We start from the raw sequence: 14,022 nt of genomic DNA, 5'->3' as shown, positions 1-14,022 counted from the left end.
CCTCAGCTTCTCTCTCTCTCTTCCCTGTGTCCTCGTTCCTCCCAGCCCCCACCTCCTTCCACTCCCTAACTCTTCGCCTCCCACCCCCGTTCCCGTGCTCCCCAGGCAGTACGTGAGGGCCTAGTGATGCCGGTGGTGAAAACTGAGGGGGGCGAGGATTTCACAGGAGCCACGGTGATTGAGCCCCTGAAAGGGTGAGCCTTGGTGGTGGGGGAGGTCAGGCTGGGGCCACGCACCGGGATAGGACAGGGCTGGGGCTGACCCCCTCCCCGCTCTGCATTCCCTGTCCAGGTACTACGACGTCCCCATCGCAACCCTGGACTTCTCCTCCCTGTACCCATCCATCATGATGGCCCACAACCTGTGCTACACCACGCTGCTGAGGCCGGGGGCTGCCCAGAAGCTGGGGTAGGGCAGCCAGCCTTGGTTTCCACTCGCTGAGGGTCAAACAGGTCGAGGGGTTCCTGAGCCAGGGCTTCCTCCTGACGTATAACACCCTTCCCCCTACAGCCTGACCCCTGACGAGTTCATAAAGACCCCAACGGGGAATGAGTTTGTGAAGGCCTCTGTGAGGAAGGGGCTTCTGCCCCAGATCTTGGAGAATCTGCTGACTGCCCGCAAGAGGTGGGCCTGGGACCTCTGCTCTCTCTGTCCCCTCCCCTACTCCACCTTGGCCCAGCCTATGGCTGACCATGGATCCCTCCTAGGGCCAAGGCAGAGCTCTCCAGAGAAACGGACCCCCTGCGGCGGCAAGTCCTAGATGGCCGTCAGCTGGCGCTGAAGGTCAGCGCCAACTCTGTGTACGGTTTCACTGGAGCCCAGGTTGGGAAGCTGCCCTGTGTGGAGATCTCTCAGGTGAGCTGGGCCCAAGGCCAGGGCGTGCAGGGGCCGGGGGAGCAGGCTGCTCCTGAGGGAGACCAGCTACTGTGGCAGAAGCTTCTCCCCTGCCTGTGGGGGCCCAGCTGGGCCAGAAGGCACCGAGGTCTGAACAAGTGCCCGAACCACGATTCAAACCCCAGCCAGCTCCAGGCGGACAATTCATTCTGGGGCCACACTCTGGTCCTGCCTCCCAGCCCAGCCTCGCTGGGCCTTGTCCTCCCCCAGCCTGCCAGTGGCCAAATAATCCAGTTTTCAGTGGCCGTTATTGGGGCCCGGTAGTCACGGAGACAAGTGCAAGGCTCCCAGACCTCTCTTAGCTGGGCCCAGCACCCCCAGATCCAAGCTGGCATCTTCAGGCCGCGTTACTGCGCCGGAGAGGGCCGGGGGTGCCCCGTTCACTGATGTCCGGGGTACTAGCTGTGTCCCCTGGGCGCGTCTCCAGCGGGACTCAGTGGGTGAGGGTCCTCGCAGCTCCGACTTTCTAGAGTCTTGTGGCGGGGGAGTGGTAGGGGGCCGCTAAGGAGAGGAAAACTTGGGGACAGAGGCGGGCAAGGCATGGCAGGCCCTCTGCTGGCCTTCGTGGAGCAGACCGCCATGTGTGCCTTTCCCACCCCTAGAGCGTCACTGGGTTTGGGCGACAGATGATTGAGAAGACCAAGCAGCTGGTGGAGTCCAAGTACACGGTGGAGAATGGGTACAGTGCGGACGCCAAGGTGAGGGGCGGGAAGTGTCTGGGGGGCAGGAGGGGACGGGAGGCACTGGGGGGGCGTGGGAAGCTTCTGGAGGAGTGGGAGGGGCGGGAAGCCTCTGGGGGGCCCTACCCCCACCCCAGCCGGCCTCCACCTCCACACTGGCCCACTTTCCTGCACTTGCAGGTGGTGTACGGGGACACGGACTCTGTCATGTGCCGTTTTGGGGTCCGCTCGGTGGCGGAGGCGATGGCGCTGGGCCGGGAAGCCGCAGACTGGGTGTCCAGCCATTTCATCTCACCCATACGCCTGGAGTTCGAGAAGGTGAGGTGTGGTGGGGGCAGGGGCCAGGTGGGGGGCCTCCCTGGCCCCGGGCCTTACCCCTCCAGGCCCCCCCCCCCCAGGTCTACTTCCCATACCTGCTCATCAGCAAGAAGCGCTACGCGGGTCTGCTCTTTTCATCGTGCCCAGACTCCCACGACAAGATGGATTGTAAAGGGCTGGAGGCCGTGCGGCGAGACAACTGCCCGCTGGTGGCCAACCTGGTCACGTCCTCGCTGCGACGCCTTCTCATTGACCGGTCAGTGGTCAGCGCGAGCCTTGGCCAGTTCAGGGCGGGGAAGGAGGGGGGAAACAGGAGCCAAGGCAGGGCCAGCCCTGCCCTCCCCCAGGCCAGGTGAGGTGAGCCCTCGAGGACCCCTCAGGGCAGCCCCAGAGCCAAGCCCTGCAGGGGCAGCCTGGGAAGGAAGGCTGTGGAGCAGGCAGCGGTCCCAGCTAGGGGCGGGGTGCAGGATTGAGGGACTGCTAGGGGTGGGGGCTGCAGGGCAGTAAGGCCTCCAGGGTGGTCCTCAGGGCTGTGAGGGTCTAAGGAGGGGAAGGAGAGTTGAGGGGGTGGGCTTTGAGAAGCTGACAGACAGTGCGGGCCAGCCATTCGCCTTCCTGGGCCTCAGTTTCCTCCTCTGTAAAGTGAGGAGAACTGGGTGAGTCAGTGGGACTAGGAGAAAGGCCAGGCCTGGGTGTGTACAGCGGGGAGTGACCACTCTAGTGGTGGTCCCCGGAGAAAGGCAGGCCCTCAGGACAGAGCCTGGGAGGGGGGATAGCAGGCTAGAAGCTGAGCCCAAGGGAACAGTGACGTGCCTAAGGTCACCTAGGGAGTGGCTGAACCTTTGTCAGGGGCGGGATTAGAACCCAGGCCCTGTGGGTGCCAGACTAAGCACTGCTTGCCGTGCTGCCCTGGTCTGCAGCCCGGCACTTCCTCCTGCCAGCTGACGGCTCTCTTTCCTCCGTCTCCCCCAGGGACCCCAGTGGTGCCGTGGCCCACGCTCAGGAGGTTATCTCGGATCTTCTCTGCAACCGGATCGATATCTCCCAGCTGGTCATCACCAAGGAGCTGACGAGGGCCGCCGCCGACTACGCAGGGAAGCAGGCCCACGTCGAGCTGGCTGAGAGGTCGGGCTGTGGCCGGGAGTGGATCGGGGGCCTGAGGCCGAGATGCGGGGGGGGCAGGAGGGAAGGGGGCAGATGGGCCCAGAGAACCCGGCCTGGCTTGGGTCGGGATGACCCAGAAATAGTGCCTTTCGCCTACCCAGCTGGGCTCTCCTCCCACTTCCTGTGGGGACCAGCCACTCCCCAGCCCTGCCTGTTCTGCTGTCCCAGGGTGGGGGAGAGAGGCTTGCCCGGGGCCTGTGGGTGACCCTTCCTGTCTCTCCTCAGGATGAGGAAGCGGGACCCCGGCAGCGCCCCCAGCCTGGGGGACCGAGTGCCCTATGTCATCATCAGCGCTGCCAAGGGTGTTGCGGCCTACATGAAGTCAGAGGTCTGTCCTCTTTCCCCGTCCCCTGCCCCGCTTCCACGGGAGCCCCCCCCACCAGCTGTGGCCCTGGCCTGTCCGCCCTCCCCATTCTCACTTCCCCTTTCCAGGCCGGGGAGGCTGGCGCAGGAGTGGGGGCCACGGGTGCTTTCCCTGGGCCGGCTCCTCCCCCCCAGCTCTCCAGGTGGCTGCTCAGGGAGGCCAGCTACCAGTGGGCTGTGCCTTCTGCCCCATGCCTCGGCTGACCCATGGCCTCAGATCGTGGTGGGGGGGTGGGGGATGACGCTCAGCTCACTTGCTTGTACAACATCACAGACTTGAACCCAGGTCCCCTGGCTCCACAACCCAGCTCCCTTCCTCTTGTCCCTAGGATCCCTTGTTTGTGCTGGAGCACAGCCTGCCTATTGACACGCAGTACTACCTGGAACAGCAGCTGGCAAAGCCCCTGCTGAGGATCTTTGAGCCCATTCTGGGCGAGGGCCGGGCCGAGGCTGTGCTGCTGCGTGAGGGCTGAGCCTGGGCCAGGAGGGCGGCAGGGGAGGGAGCCTGGGCCGGGCCAGGGGAGCCGGGGAGGGAGTCTGGGCTGGGCCAGGGGGGCTGGGGAGGGAGCCTGGGCAGCCCAGCGCTGGGGAGGAGGGATTGAGGCAGGGGAGGCCAGGGCCCAGGCCGGCTGCTGCCTCAGGCCTGAGATCTGGGGTGTCACACTGTTCTGTGCCTGCTTCCGCCAGGCGGCGAGCACACTCTCTGTAAGACGGTGCTGACAGCCAAGGTCGGGGGGCTCCTGGCCTTCGCCACTCGCAGGAGCAGCTGTATTGGGTGTCGGACTGTGCTCAGCCACCATGGTGAGAATTCCGGGCCTGGCCTCTAGGCTTCCCACTCCCCAGGGGGCCAGCAGACTCAGCACCTTGTGTGTCCAGCCTAGGAGGGGTGCAGGGGGCCAAGGGCAGGGAGTGGGGCCCCCACCCGGGATTTCCCCAGGGGAGTTTTTCCCACACACACATACTCCCTTGTTCTCTGCCCTCTGGGGACTTTCAGAGGCTGGCCTGGATTGGGTGGTGTCCACCTTTGGGTCAGTCTCTGACACCCCCACCTCTCCGTTTCTTGCCTGGTGGTGACCCTTATTGGGCCCTGCCTCTCTAGGAGCCGTGTGCAAATTCTGCCTTCCCCGAGAGTCTGAGCTGTACCAGAAGGAGGTGAGGGGGCGGGTGGGACCACTGGGTGGGATGGGGATGGGGGTGGGGCTGGGTCCTCTGCAGGCCCAGCAGCTGCCCTCTGTCCTCAGGTGGCTCACCTGGGTGCCCTTGAGGAGCGGTTCTCCCGCCTTTGGACACAATGCCAACGCTGCCAGGGCAGTCTGCATGAGGACGTGCTCTGTACCAGGTATGGGGGGCTACCTCATGCTGCCCTGTCTCCCTTCTCTTGCCCCCCCCCCCCCAGTCTGGGACCCCCCAGGGAGCCAGCCCAGAGCGAGGCCTGTTGGGTGTGGAACTTGGCCCTTTTGCCGTATCCAGGCAAGGCCTTGTGCCTCAGTTGCCTGACCCTCGTGGTCCTGTGGAATTTCTTAGGACAGGCCTCCCTGCCCCCGCAAAGGTCTCTGTCCATCTCCATCCTCCTCTCCCCATCTCTTTCTGTCCCCCTCCCTCATCCTGGCTAGGTGGGGCCGGGCTTTCCCTAGGGAAAGGCCGGGTGAGCCAGGTTCCCACGCCAGAGCCAGGACAAGGACAGGGACAGGTGATATACACCAGGCCACCTCCTCCCTCCCCACCCTGGCCTTATCGCCACACGCCAGGCCCTGCCAAGCAAACAAGCTGGCTCCCAGTGGAGACGGCCAGGGTAGGGCTGGGGCTGGAGTGAGGCCAAAGTCCTGGGAACAGGTGAGGAGGAAGCCTGGGGACTGCTACCCACCCCCAGCCTGCAGCATCCAGCATCCCGGGCCCATAGCTGCCCTGGGAAGAGGGAAGGGCTCCAGAGTGTCCGCAGCCTGCCGGCCTCCCGGGTGGTGGGAGGCTTGCATGAGCCCCCAGAGGGCACAGGAAGATGAGGGCCTCGATGGCTAGGCCCCTCCCACTAGCCCCCAGAGAGCTGGGGGGGGCAGTGGGGTGAGGAGGGGACTAGCCTGGGGACCCCACGAGGAGGGAGAGAGCGTCAGATGCGAGAACGCCTCAGTCCCTGGGGGGTAGTGGCGGGGGGGGGGGGGGCCAACACCTGGGTCCCCGAGAGAGCACGGAGGGCGGTGGGGCTGAGGATGAGGGGCCTAGGGCACGCGGCTCACGGCACCTCCCTCCCTCCCTCTCCTTCACAGCCGCGATTGTCCCATCTTCTACATGCGCAAGAAAGTCCAAAAGGACCTCAATGACCAAGAGCAGCTCCTGGCTCGATTCGGGCCCCCAGGCCCCGCGGCCTGGTGACTGAGCCTGCGGCACTGGACGCTGGGGTCAATAAAGCTTTGGGTGTCTGGCTTCCCCGTCGTGCTTCTTTGGCAGGGCAGAGGGAGGAGTCCTGCTGGCCAGCCATAGGAGCAGCTCCAGGGCTTGGGAGCTGTCCAGTGTGCCGTGGACCCTCTCTGGAGGTGGTGGTGCCCCCCCGACAGGAGGAGGCCCTGTCGATAGAGGGCTACAGGGGGGCTGGGCATCGGCTTGAGGCCCAGGGTGGATGGTACAGTGCCTGCCGTGACCTGGCCCCAGACCCACCCTCTCCCCTCGCCAGCCAGGGGGCCTCTCCAGGGCTGCCTCCAGAAATGCTGTGAACCCTGAACCCTCTACGAGGGGACCTGGAATGCAGCCCCACTCATCTCCGCCATCGTTAGGAGCCAGGCAGAGACCCTTCCAACTCCTCGTGCCTTATCTGTCAGCTGGGGGTCTTTGGGTGGCCAGATTTAGGCCCAGCCCTCCCACACCAGAAGTGTCCGAGTAAGGGCTGGCGTCCTCGCCCCTTCCCATCCCCTGTGCTGTCCAGGGCACAGTCTTGGCGGCTGCCTCGGCCTCCCCAGCTGGCAGCCGGCTGCCGCCCCTTCCTGCAGCCTGGCGGTGCAGAGCAGTCAGTGCCCAGCCAGGCCCTCCTGTAACTCTTGCTTCTCATCCAGCAGGGCAGTAGTGTTTATATGGCACCTCGGTGTGCAAACCCTTTATAAATACCTCCTGTGGCCCCCCCGGCGGGGGGGGCGGTTAGTGCCCTGCTTTACAGACTGGGATCCTGAGGCACAGTCCTGTGACTGCTTCAGTGGCCGGTGCCGGATTCGAAGGTTCAGCCTTGCTGAGGGGGGATTCCTGTGCTTCTCAGTGGGAGATTGGGTATTGGGGCCCCTCATCTAGGAGAGGGGCATGCCCTAGGCCAAGGCTGGAAGCAGAGCCGGGTCACTCTGGGGTGGTGATGCCCACCCTACCCTCCACCAGCCAGAGCAAGGGGGGACCCCCTATCTCCATCTCCATCCACTCTTTTTCCTTGGTTTTGAACAGAGCACCAGGCCTGGAGTCAGGGAGACTCATCTTCCTGCATTCAAATCTGGCCTCGGACACTTCCTAACTAGGTGACCCTGGCCAAGTCCCTGCACCGTTTGCCTCTGTTTCCTCATCTGTAAAATGAGCTGAGGAAAGAAATGGCAGAGCATCCAGGATCTCTGCCAAGAAAACCCCAGAGAGTCAGACATGACGAGACCACGAGAATTGTCATAGAGACTTCCGTGTCCCCTGGGGCCTCCTCATCCCTGTGAGGAGAAACTGGGCTCGGGGTCCAGGCTAGAGGGTGGGCGTTCATTGGGTGAGGGTCAAAGAATTGGATCCGGAGCTGGGTGGGCTTTTGGAGGCCACAGATTAGGGCACGGACCCACAGCCCCCAAGCCCTGGGAGCCTGCATGTGTGAGGATGGCCTTGGGACAGTCGTCCCCCCAAGCCCTCAGCTTCCCGGGACCTGGGATTGGGCTGCAAGATCTCCGAGCCCTCCTCTGCTTCTGGCGTTCCAGTCTCGCCTCCCACACCAAGTCACAAGCCCTGTCATCTCTCTTCTCCCTTGGGATCTCCAGGGCCTGACAGGACCTTGGGTCAGGGTCCCTTAGAGGGCCAAATGTTCCCCCCTCCTCCTGAAGAATCCCGGTTCAAGTCCTGAGCCCAGGACTCCAAGGCTAACGGCCTTTCTTGGGGACACAAGCCAGTCCCAGCTTTCTCCACCCCTGAGGCAGGTCCTCACCCTCAAGAAGAAAATTGGGTATCAAACCTAATAATCTCAAAGCCCCAGGCATCAAGGACCCCAGGACATAAGCCTGCTTCCAGAGGCTGAGTCTCTGCCTCTCCCCAGCTCCCATCTGAGAATGCAAGTGTCCTGCATCCCCTGGCCCCCAGCCCTCCTCAGGCACCCCAGGGCCCCCACGCGGGTGCCCCGCCCTCCCCCCCCCCCCCCCAAGCACGTGACTCGTTGAGCAATCCCCCAACTGCAGGGCCCCCCCCCCCGAGGGGATTTTCGATGAGGTCACTGGGCCCCGCCCCTGCCCTCCCTGGCTATAAGGTGATGGCAATGCCAGGCGGAGCCCAGACCCTGTGCCATCTCCAGGCCCCTGCCCCACCATGCTCACGCTGGAGGCTGCACAGTAAGTGAGGACCCCCAGGGCTCCTCCCTCCCTCCGCCTCCCTCCATTTGTCTCTGCTTCCCTTCCTCTCTGTTCCGTCCCGTCCTGTCTCTCTCTGCACTCACTCTTTATCCTCCCAGTCAGTCTCTGCCTCTCTCAACTCCAGCTCTCCCCATCCCATCATCTCTCCACATCTCCCTCATTTCTCTCCCTACCTCTCCCCCGTCGCTCCCCTTCCACCTCAGCCCGGCTCCCCATCTCTTGCTTCCCTTTCCCCATCTCCATACCTTCTGGGCTCTCCCCTCTAGGTCTCTTTTTGGACCTACTTTCCCATGGCTGGGTCCCATTCCCTCAACCCCCCCCCCCAACTTTCTCTCCCACTTTCACTAACCACCCCCGCCCCCCACCCCTGCAAACACTCTCACCACCTCAGCCTCTAGTCATGCAAATCTCCCCAGGGATATTTCCGTGCCCCCTTCCTGTTCTAAGCCGGTCCTGGGCTGTGCCCTGGGGGTGGGGGAAGGCAAGGCAAGGCTCACACCCCTCTATTTACAGCCTTGGGGGTCAACCTTTAACTACCACTCAGCCTCACCCCCCACCCCCCCAATCACCTTCCCCCCCCCAATATAAAATAAACCAGGATCCCATGAAGTTCTGTTTGGTGAGCTAAAGTTTGGAAAGGATTGGGAAACGGGAATGAGTGAGGGGCACAGAGGGAGTGAAGGTCCCTGAGGGACACAGGAGACAGATGAAGAGTGAGGGGTGAGGGATAAGGGGTACAGTGAGAGGAAAGAAAACAGATTGATGGACCAGGGGAATGGGGGCCATGGAGGGGGAGGGGCAGAAGGATGTGGAGGGAGGAAATGGGGGGCCATGGAGAGTGAGGGGCAGAGGGAAGTGGGGAAGGGCTCAGGGCAAGGAAACAGCACAAGAGAAAATGGAAGACAGGGGAAGATCAAGAAGGCAGAGTGGGGGGACACGGCATCTGGGCCCAGGGGAGTGAAGGATATGGGGGAAAGAGAAAGCCCAGTGCAGGGGTGCTGAAGCAGACCTGGGGGCCTCGGGGTCTGGGTGAGCGCCAGGCGCAGGATGATGGTGATGACTCCACCTCTCCCCATCCTATCTTTTCTCCTCTCCCCAGGTTGGAGGATCCACACTTTTCTTGCCAGGTAAGTTCTGCCTCCCAGTTACCCAGTGTCTGAGCATCTCATCTGCGGAAGGAAGGCGCTTTTTTCCACACAAACCTTCCATCGATTGATTGATTGATGGGTCTCGTGCTTTCTGTCTGTCTCGTCTCCCTCTTTCTTGTCTCCCCTGTCCACCCCATCGTGTCTCTCTCTCTCTCTGTATCCCTCTTCCTCATTCTCCCATTTCTCTGTGCCCTCAGCCTATTTCTTCAGTGAGTCTCTGTCCTGCCTCCCCCAAACTTTGTCTATGGCTGTCTCTCACTGGGAACTGTTTTTCTGTCTCTGACTGTCTCTTTTGCCCAAGTTTCTCTCTGCCCCTCCTCTGTCTCTCACCAGCCCCTGTTTCTCTGTCTCTGACTCTCTCCCTTTTGTCCAAGTTTCTCTCTGCCTCTCCTCTGTCTCTGTCCAACTGGTGGGGTGTCCCCCATCGTGACCAATCTCCTGATGCCCCTCCTCAGTACTCAGATGGAGTCTTCTATGATCTGGACAGCAGCAAACACTCCGGCTACATGGACCCTGAAGGCATGGTGGGTAAGTACATGCTTCCCCCAGTGCCCTCCAAGACCCCCTCCCCCAACTCCCCCAGGGTCACTACCCACCCACATTCTGAGTGGGTCTAACTCCCCTAGCTTTCTCTCAAGTTCTTGGCCCCTTCCAAATGCCCTTTATCCCCTCCCCATACCCCTCCCTCTCCCCATTCTACTCACCTCTTCCTACAGCCTTTCCATCTCTGACTCCACCCTTCCAGGCTCCATACCTCTGAATTCCTGCTTCCTCACCGGCCCTCCTCCCTCCATTCCCTCCTCATCAGGTCCCTCCTTCTAACCTGCTCCCCTCCCTATGCATGCAAATGCTGGAGCCAAAGATGATCTTGCTTTCCTCCCCACAATTGCCCCTTTGTGCCAGGGGACCAAGTCTCAGGGCACCCCCTCCTGCCTTCCCCAGACTCCCTGTGGGGCTGGACGGAGCCACCACCCAGCCTGGTCACTGCCTATGAGCCCTTCGACCCCTCGGCAGCCTCACTCGGCCAATTCCAGGCTCTTCAGTTCTCCTACCTGCCTGTCAGCTATGGCCACAGTGGGCAGCTGGAGCCCACCCCAGGCCCAGGGCTCAGCACCTACCCAGAGGAGGACTTTGGAGGCCAGGTGAGGGAGCGAGCTGGAGAGGAAGGGCAACCCACTGGGCCACAGGCTAGACTGAGAGCCCGCATGCCTGTCTTTAGGGCCCTAAATCACTTCTTTCTCTGAGGTCACAAAATGGGGATGGGGAGAAGGTTGGATGGGGTGATTTCGAAGGACCCTTCCAGCTCTGTGATAGAGAGTGGAGAAAGACTGAGAGGCATGGGTAGGTTCAGGAAGGCCAACTTGGAGAAGAGGGACAGTGAGCCATGGACCACGAGCCCTGACCTCCCCCTCCTTGCTCCCAGCCCCTGGCCTCATTTGCCCAGTTCCCCAGTCCTGGCTTATCTGAGGATGAGGAGTTCCCAATGGATAGCCCAGCCCTGGAGGTGTCCGACAGCGAGTCGGATGAGGCACTGGCAGCTGGACGGGAAGGGAGAACAGCCGATGCAGGTATGATGGGGGCAGGGGCAGCCAATAAAACCACCTGACCTGGGAGGGGGAAGCAGCCCTGTGTCTGGTGGGAGAGTCCTGTTCCAAGGGAGTGCCTGCTCCAAGTGGGCATGGCAATCTCAGAAGCCACTGGGCCCCTCCTCTGGCTGACCACAAATGGCCCTAAGTGGTCATCCAGCCCTGACTTGGAGACCTCCGAGGGTGGGGAGCTCACTACCTCTTGAGACAGCGCCATCCACAGCTTGGGATCTGTTAGGAGATTCTTCCTGTCACGGAGTCTCAGTTGGTCTCTGTAATTTGTCCTGGTTCCTGGTTCTGCCCTCTGGGGCCAGGAAGAACAAAGCTACATTGGAAGTCTGCTATTCTGTCCCCATCCCCTAGTCAATGTGAACCTGCCACGGCCTCAGGGGATCCCCCATGAGCTCCCCTACTTCCCAGCCCTGGGACCTCTCCCTGGCTCTTTCCTCACCTAGACTTGACCCCTGGGGTTCCTCCTGGCTGGACAGCTATGACTGGGGGTGGGAGACCTAGGCAGATTTGGATGCAAAGCTGTGGGGACCCTAGAACGTAGTCTGACCTGCTGACATGCAGAGGTGTTTACAAAGAGCATTTACATTTTTTTTTTTAAGCAGGTAAACAGAGTCTAGCATCTCTGAAGCAGGAATAGTTTCTGTGGGAGGGTCCCCATCTCCGCCCCCCAGCCCAGCTTTCCCCCAGCTGCCCTGAGGACTCAGTACCCCTGCCCTCCCCCCACGTTGCCTCAAGGTCTCCCCATGTACAGACTGTCTGAAAAAGCAGCTTGGAGGAAATCCTTGGTGCTTCCTGTCCCTGGAACCAGCTACTGGGCACACCGCTTATTGGCTGGCGGGCTGACTTCTGGAGAATTGGTGGGGGGCAGGTGTCCCCAGAGGATGCAAGGGGGGCCTTCTGGCCCACACCCAGCCCGTCCTTCCTCTCCAGGTGCCCGAAAGAAGCTCCGTCTCTACCAGTTCTTGCTGGGCCTGCTGACCCGTGGGGACATGCGGGAGTGTGTGTGGTGGGTAGAGCCTGGTGCCGGTGTGTTCCAGTTCTCCTCCAAGCACAAGGAGGCCCTGGCCAGGCGCTGGGGCCAGCAGAAAGGCAACCGCAAATGCATGACCTACCAGAAACTGGCCCGGGCCCTGCGCAACTACGCCAAGACAGGAGAAATCCGCAAGGTCAAGAGGAAACTCACGTACCAGTTTGACAGCACCCTGCTGACCCCCCGGCGGTTGTGAGGGCCCCAGGGTGTGCCCCGGGGGGGCCATTGTCTCAAAGATCCCCCTCTGTCACCAAGAGTGTTTCAGAGCCCCCCCTCCCAGCTAATGGTGCCTGCCACATCGTCCATTTCTGAGCTAAAGGCTGCTGAATCAAGTGCCTGGAAGGCCCCCCCTCCCATGTCAGAGGGCCCAGGGAGCCCTCTCCAGACCCTGTCTAGGGCTCTCTTAGGGCCTCAGGCATCCCCAGCCTAGAATGATTCCAGTGCTAGCTTCTGGGTGGGGAAGACTGGAGGCTGCCCTTCACTACCACCTCAGACCCGGTTCCATAGCCCTTGCCCAGAGATCACCAAGCCCCCTTTCCAGTCCACTCACTCCCAGGCCAGGGGCTCAGGAGGAATCAGCCCTGATGTGCCCTGAGACTTTGGGGGAGCTGGACCTTTATGTCCTTAACTGTAAAAATGAGGGGCCTGGAGCCACCACTTGCTAAGGGCCCAGTGGTCCAGGCCCCTTCCCACCTGAGTAAACCAAGCTAGGACTGTTCTACCTGGATGTCCCACCCCCCTCCCCACCCAAGTTCAGGACTAGGTCCTCAGGCCTGGGGAAATCAAAGTCACCACACAGCCAAGGGTCTGCTGAGGATTTAGGCCTAGATTTTGGACTGGAGGGAATCCTGTAGCAATGGAGCAGAGGGGCAGAAGTGAGGGACTAAGGGCCCCTGCTCTAGTCAAACCCGAATTCAGGTTCTGGCTCCATCATTGGCTGGTTGGGTAACCCTGCCCTCATCTGTCTCATACAGAAAAGGGTGTCTGAGGCAGCTGTGTGACCCATGGAGAGCATGTGTAAAAAGAGGGCCTCCAACAGCATGATCCCCGAGGTCCCTCTCTGGCTTTTATCTCCTGTGACATTGTGGTCCTGACCCTGACTCCCGTGTAACCTTGAGTGTGTTGTCCCTTTGTGGGCCTCAGGTTCTCCTGAAGGGAGGGTGACCAGATGGCAGACAAGGTTCTGTCTGGCTTGGAGGTTCCATACTTAAATCTGAGGGGGTTCCCAAAGAGGCAGGGGCCGCCTCTGAGATGCTGGAGGGAGGACCTTTCTGAGGTTTTTTGTCACGTGGGCCCCTGGGAGTCCTTCCAAGTCTGAGGCTCTGGGACCCCTGCCTTAGGAGCTTTCTCTGGGCTTGTTTCCCATAATCCTCCTCAGCTGGTTCCGGGGCCATTCTCTCCCAGTGCCCCCTACGGCCCCTCCCTGTGTCACCTGGAGAAGGAACTGGACAGGGATGTGCATAGGGGCCTAGAATCTTAGGCCTTAGAAAAGCCTGGTCTTGAGACCATTGTAGGAAAGCCAGGCTGACTCTGGCTGGGCCTGGAACCCCCGGCTTCTGGCCTCCAAGGCAGTGTTTGTTCCCCCCCGCCCCAGACACCTTGGAAGGGGCCCCCTGCAGCCAAGCTCCCTACCCCCTCCTACCGGGGACCTCGGGGTCTGCCTCACCCTCCAAAATAAATAAAAGATGAGCACACTTGAACATGGAGTATTCCTTTTGGAAATTGCTGAGCTCCTGTGCCCCAGCCCCAATGCTCAGGGCAATGCACTGAAGGGGGGCCTTGGGACACTCTCCACTCCACCCCCCCCCCCCGCCTCTTATTCAGTTGGGTCTGACTCTCTGTAACCCCATCTGGGGTTTTCTTGGCAAAGACAGTGGAGTGCTGTGCCATGTCCTTCTTCAGCTCATTTTACAGATGAGGAAACGGAGGCAAACAGGGTGAAGTGACTTGCCCAGGGCCACACGGTCAGTGTCTGAGGCCAGATTTGAACTCACGTGTCCCTGACTAAAAACCCAGCACTCTACCCACTGCCATGCCTCAAGCTCCTGGCTCTGCCCTGATCTCTGTCTCAGCGCCCCCCCCCCCCCAGGCTCCTCAGACGGCTGTCTCTGGTCTGGCAATCTTAGCTGCTGCTGGGCTCCCACCTCCGACTGCCCCTTCTCTCTGTCTGTCTCTGCCTCCCCATCTCTGTTCCTGTTCCTCCTCCTGGCTCTAGGTCTCTGCCCCTCCCCCCACTCTCTAACAGTCTCTCTTCCTCTTTCGTCTCTC

General features: G+C 61.4%; 2 protein-coding genes across 2 annotated transcripts; both read left to right on the top strand.

Annotated features, from left to right (window-relative positions):
• The first annotated feature begins 47 nt into the window (after positions 1–47).
• On the top strand, positions 48–5,837 carry POLD1 (DNA polymerase delta 1, catalytic subunit). Its single transcript, XM_069107198.1, has 14 exons — positions 48–194; positions 292–408; positions 511–624; positions 708–855; positions 1,497–1,592; positions 1,755–1,892; positions 1,973–2,148; positions 2,865–3,017; positions 3,282–3,384; positions 3,749–3,881; positions 4,107–4,220; positions 4,519–4,571; positions 4,661–4,758; positions 5,681–5,837. The coding sequence occupies exons 1-14, from the start codon at positions 127–129 to the stop codon at positions 5,784–5,786; spliced, it is 1,617 nt and encodes a 538-aa protein (XP_068963299.1). The 5' UTR covers positions 48–126; the 3' UTR covers positions 5,787–5,837.
• Positions 5,838–7,878: 2,041 nt separating this feature from the next.
• SPIB (Spi-B transcription factor) lies at positions 7,879–13,434 on the top strand. The gene is made up of 6 exons (XM_069107199.1): positions 7,879–7,957; positions 9,078–9,105; positions 9,582–9,654; positions 10,069–10,268; positions 10,550–10,694; positions 11,655–13,434. The coding sequence occupies exons 1-6, from the start codon at positions 7,935–7,937 to the stop codon at positions 11,948–11,950; spliced, it is 765 nt and encodes a 254-aa protein (XP_068963300.1). The 5' UTR covers positions 7,879–7,934; the 3' UTR covers positions 11,951–13,434.
• Positions 13,435–14,022: the final 588 nt, after the last annotated feature.

Source organism: Petaurus breviceps, unplaced genomic scaffold (genome assembly GCF_028583685.1).
Source record: "Petaurus breviceps papuanus isolate PSGF00001 unplaced genomic scaffold, PetGlider_PUasm1.0 88657, whole genome shotgun sequence".
NCBI lineage: Eukaryota > Metazoa > Chordata > Mammalia > Diprotodontia > Petauridae > Petaurus > Petaurus breviceps.
Note: the sequence above shows the minus strand (reverse complement) of the source record. Positions and strands in the feature narration are given on the sequence as shown.

Coding starts and splice junctions, on each gene's coding strand:
- SPIB (XM_069107199.1), top strand. CDS start 7,935: ATGCTCACGCTGGAGGCTGCACA. Junction 9,106..9,581: donor ATCCACACTTTTCTTGCCAG/GTAAGTTCTGCC, acceptor GCCCCTCCTCAG/TACTCAGATGGAGTCTTCTA. Junction 10,695..11,654: donor AGGGAGAACAGCCGATGCAG/GTATGATGGGGG, acceptor CTTCCTCTCCAG/GTGCCCGAAAGAAGCTCCGT.
- POLD1 (XM_069107198.1), top strand. CDS start 127: ATGCCGGTGGTGAAAACTGAGGGGGGCGAGGATTTCACAGGAGCCACG. Junction 1,593..1,754: donor GGTACAGTGCGGACGCCAAG/GTGAGGGGCGGG, acceptor CTGCACTTGCAG/GTGGTGTACGGGGACACGGA. Junction 2,149..2,864: donor CGACGCCTTCTCATTGACCG/GTCAGTGGTCAG, acceptor CGTCTCCCCCAG/GGACCCCAGTGGTGCCGTGG.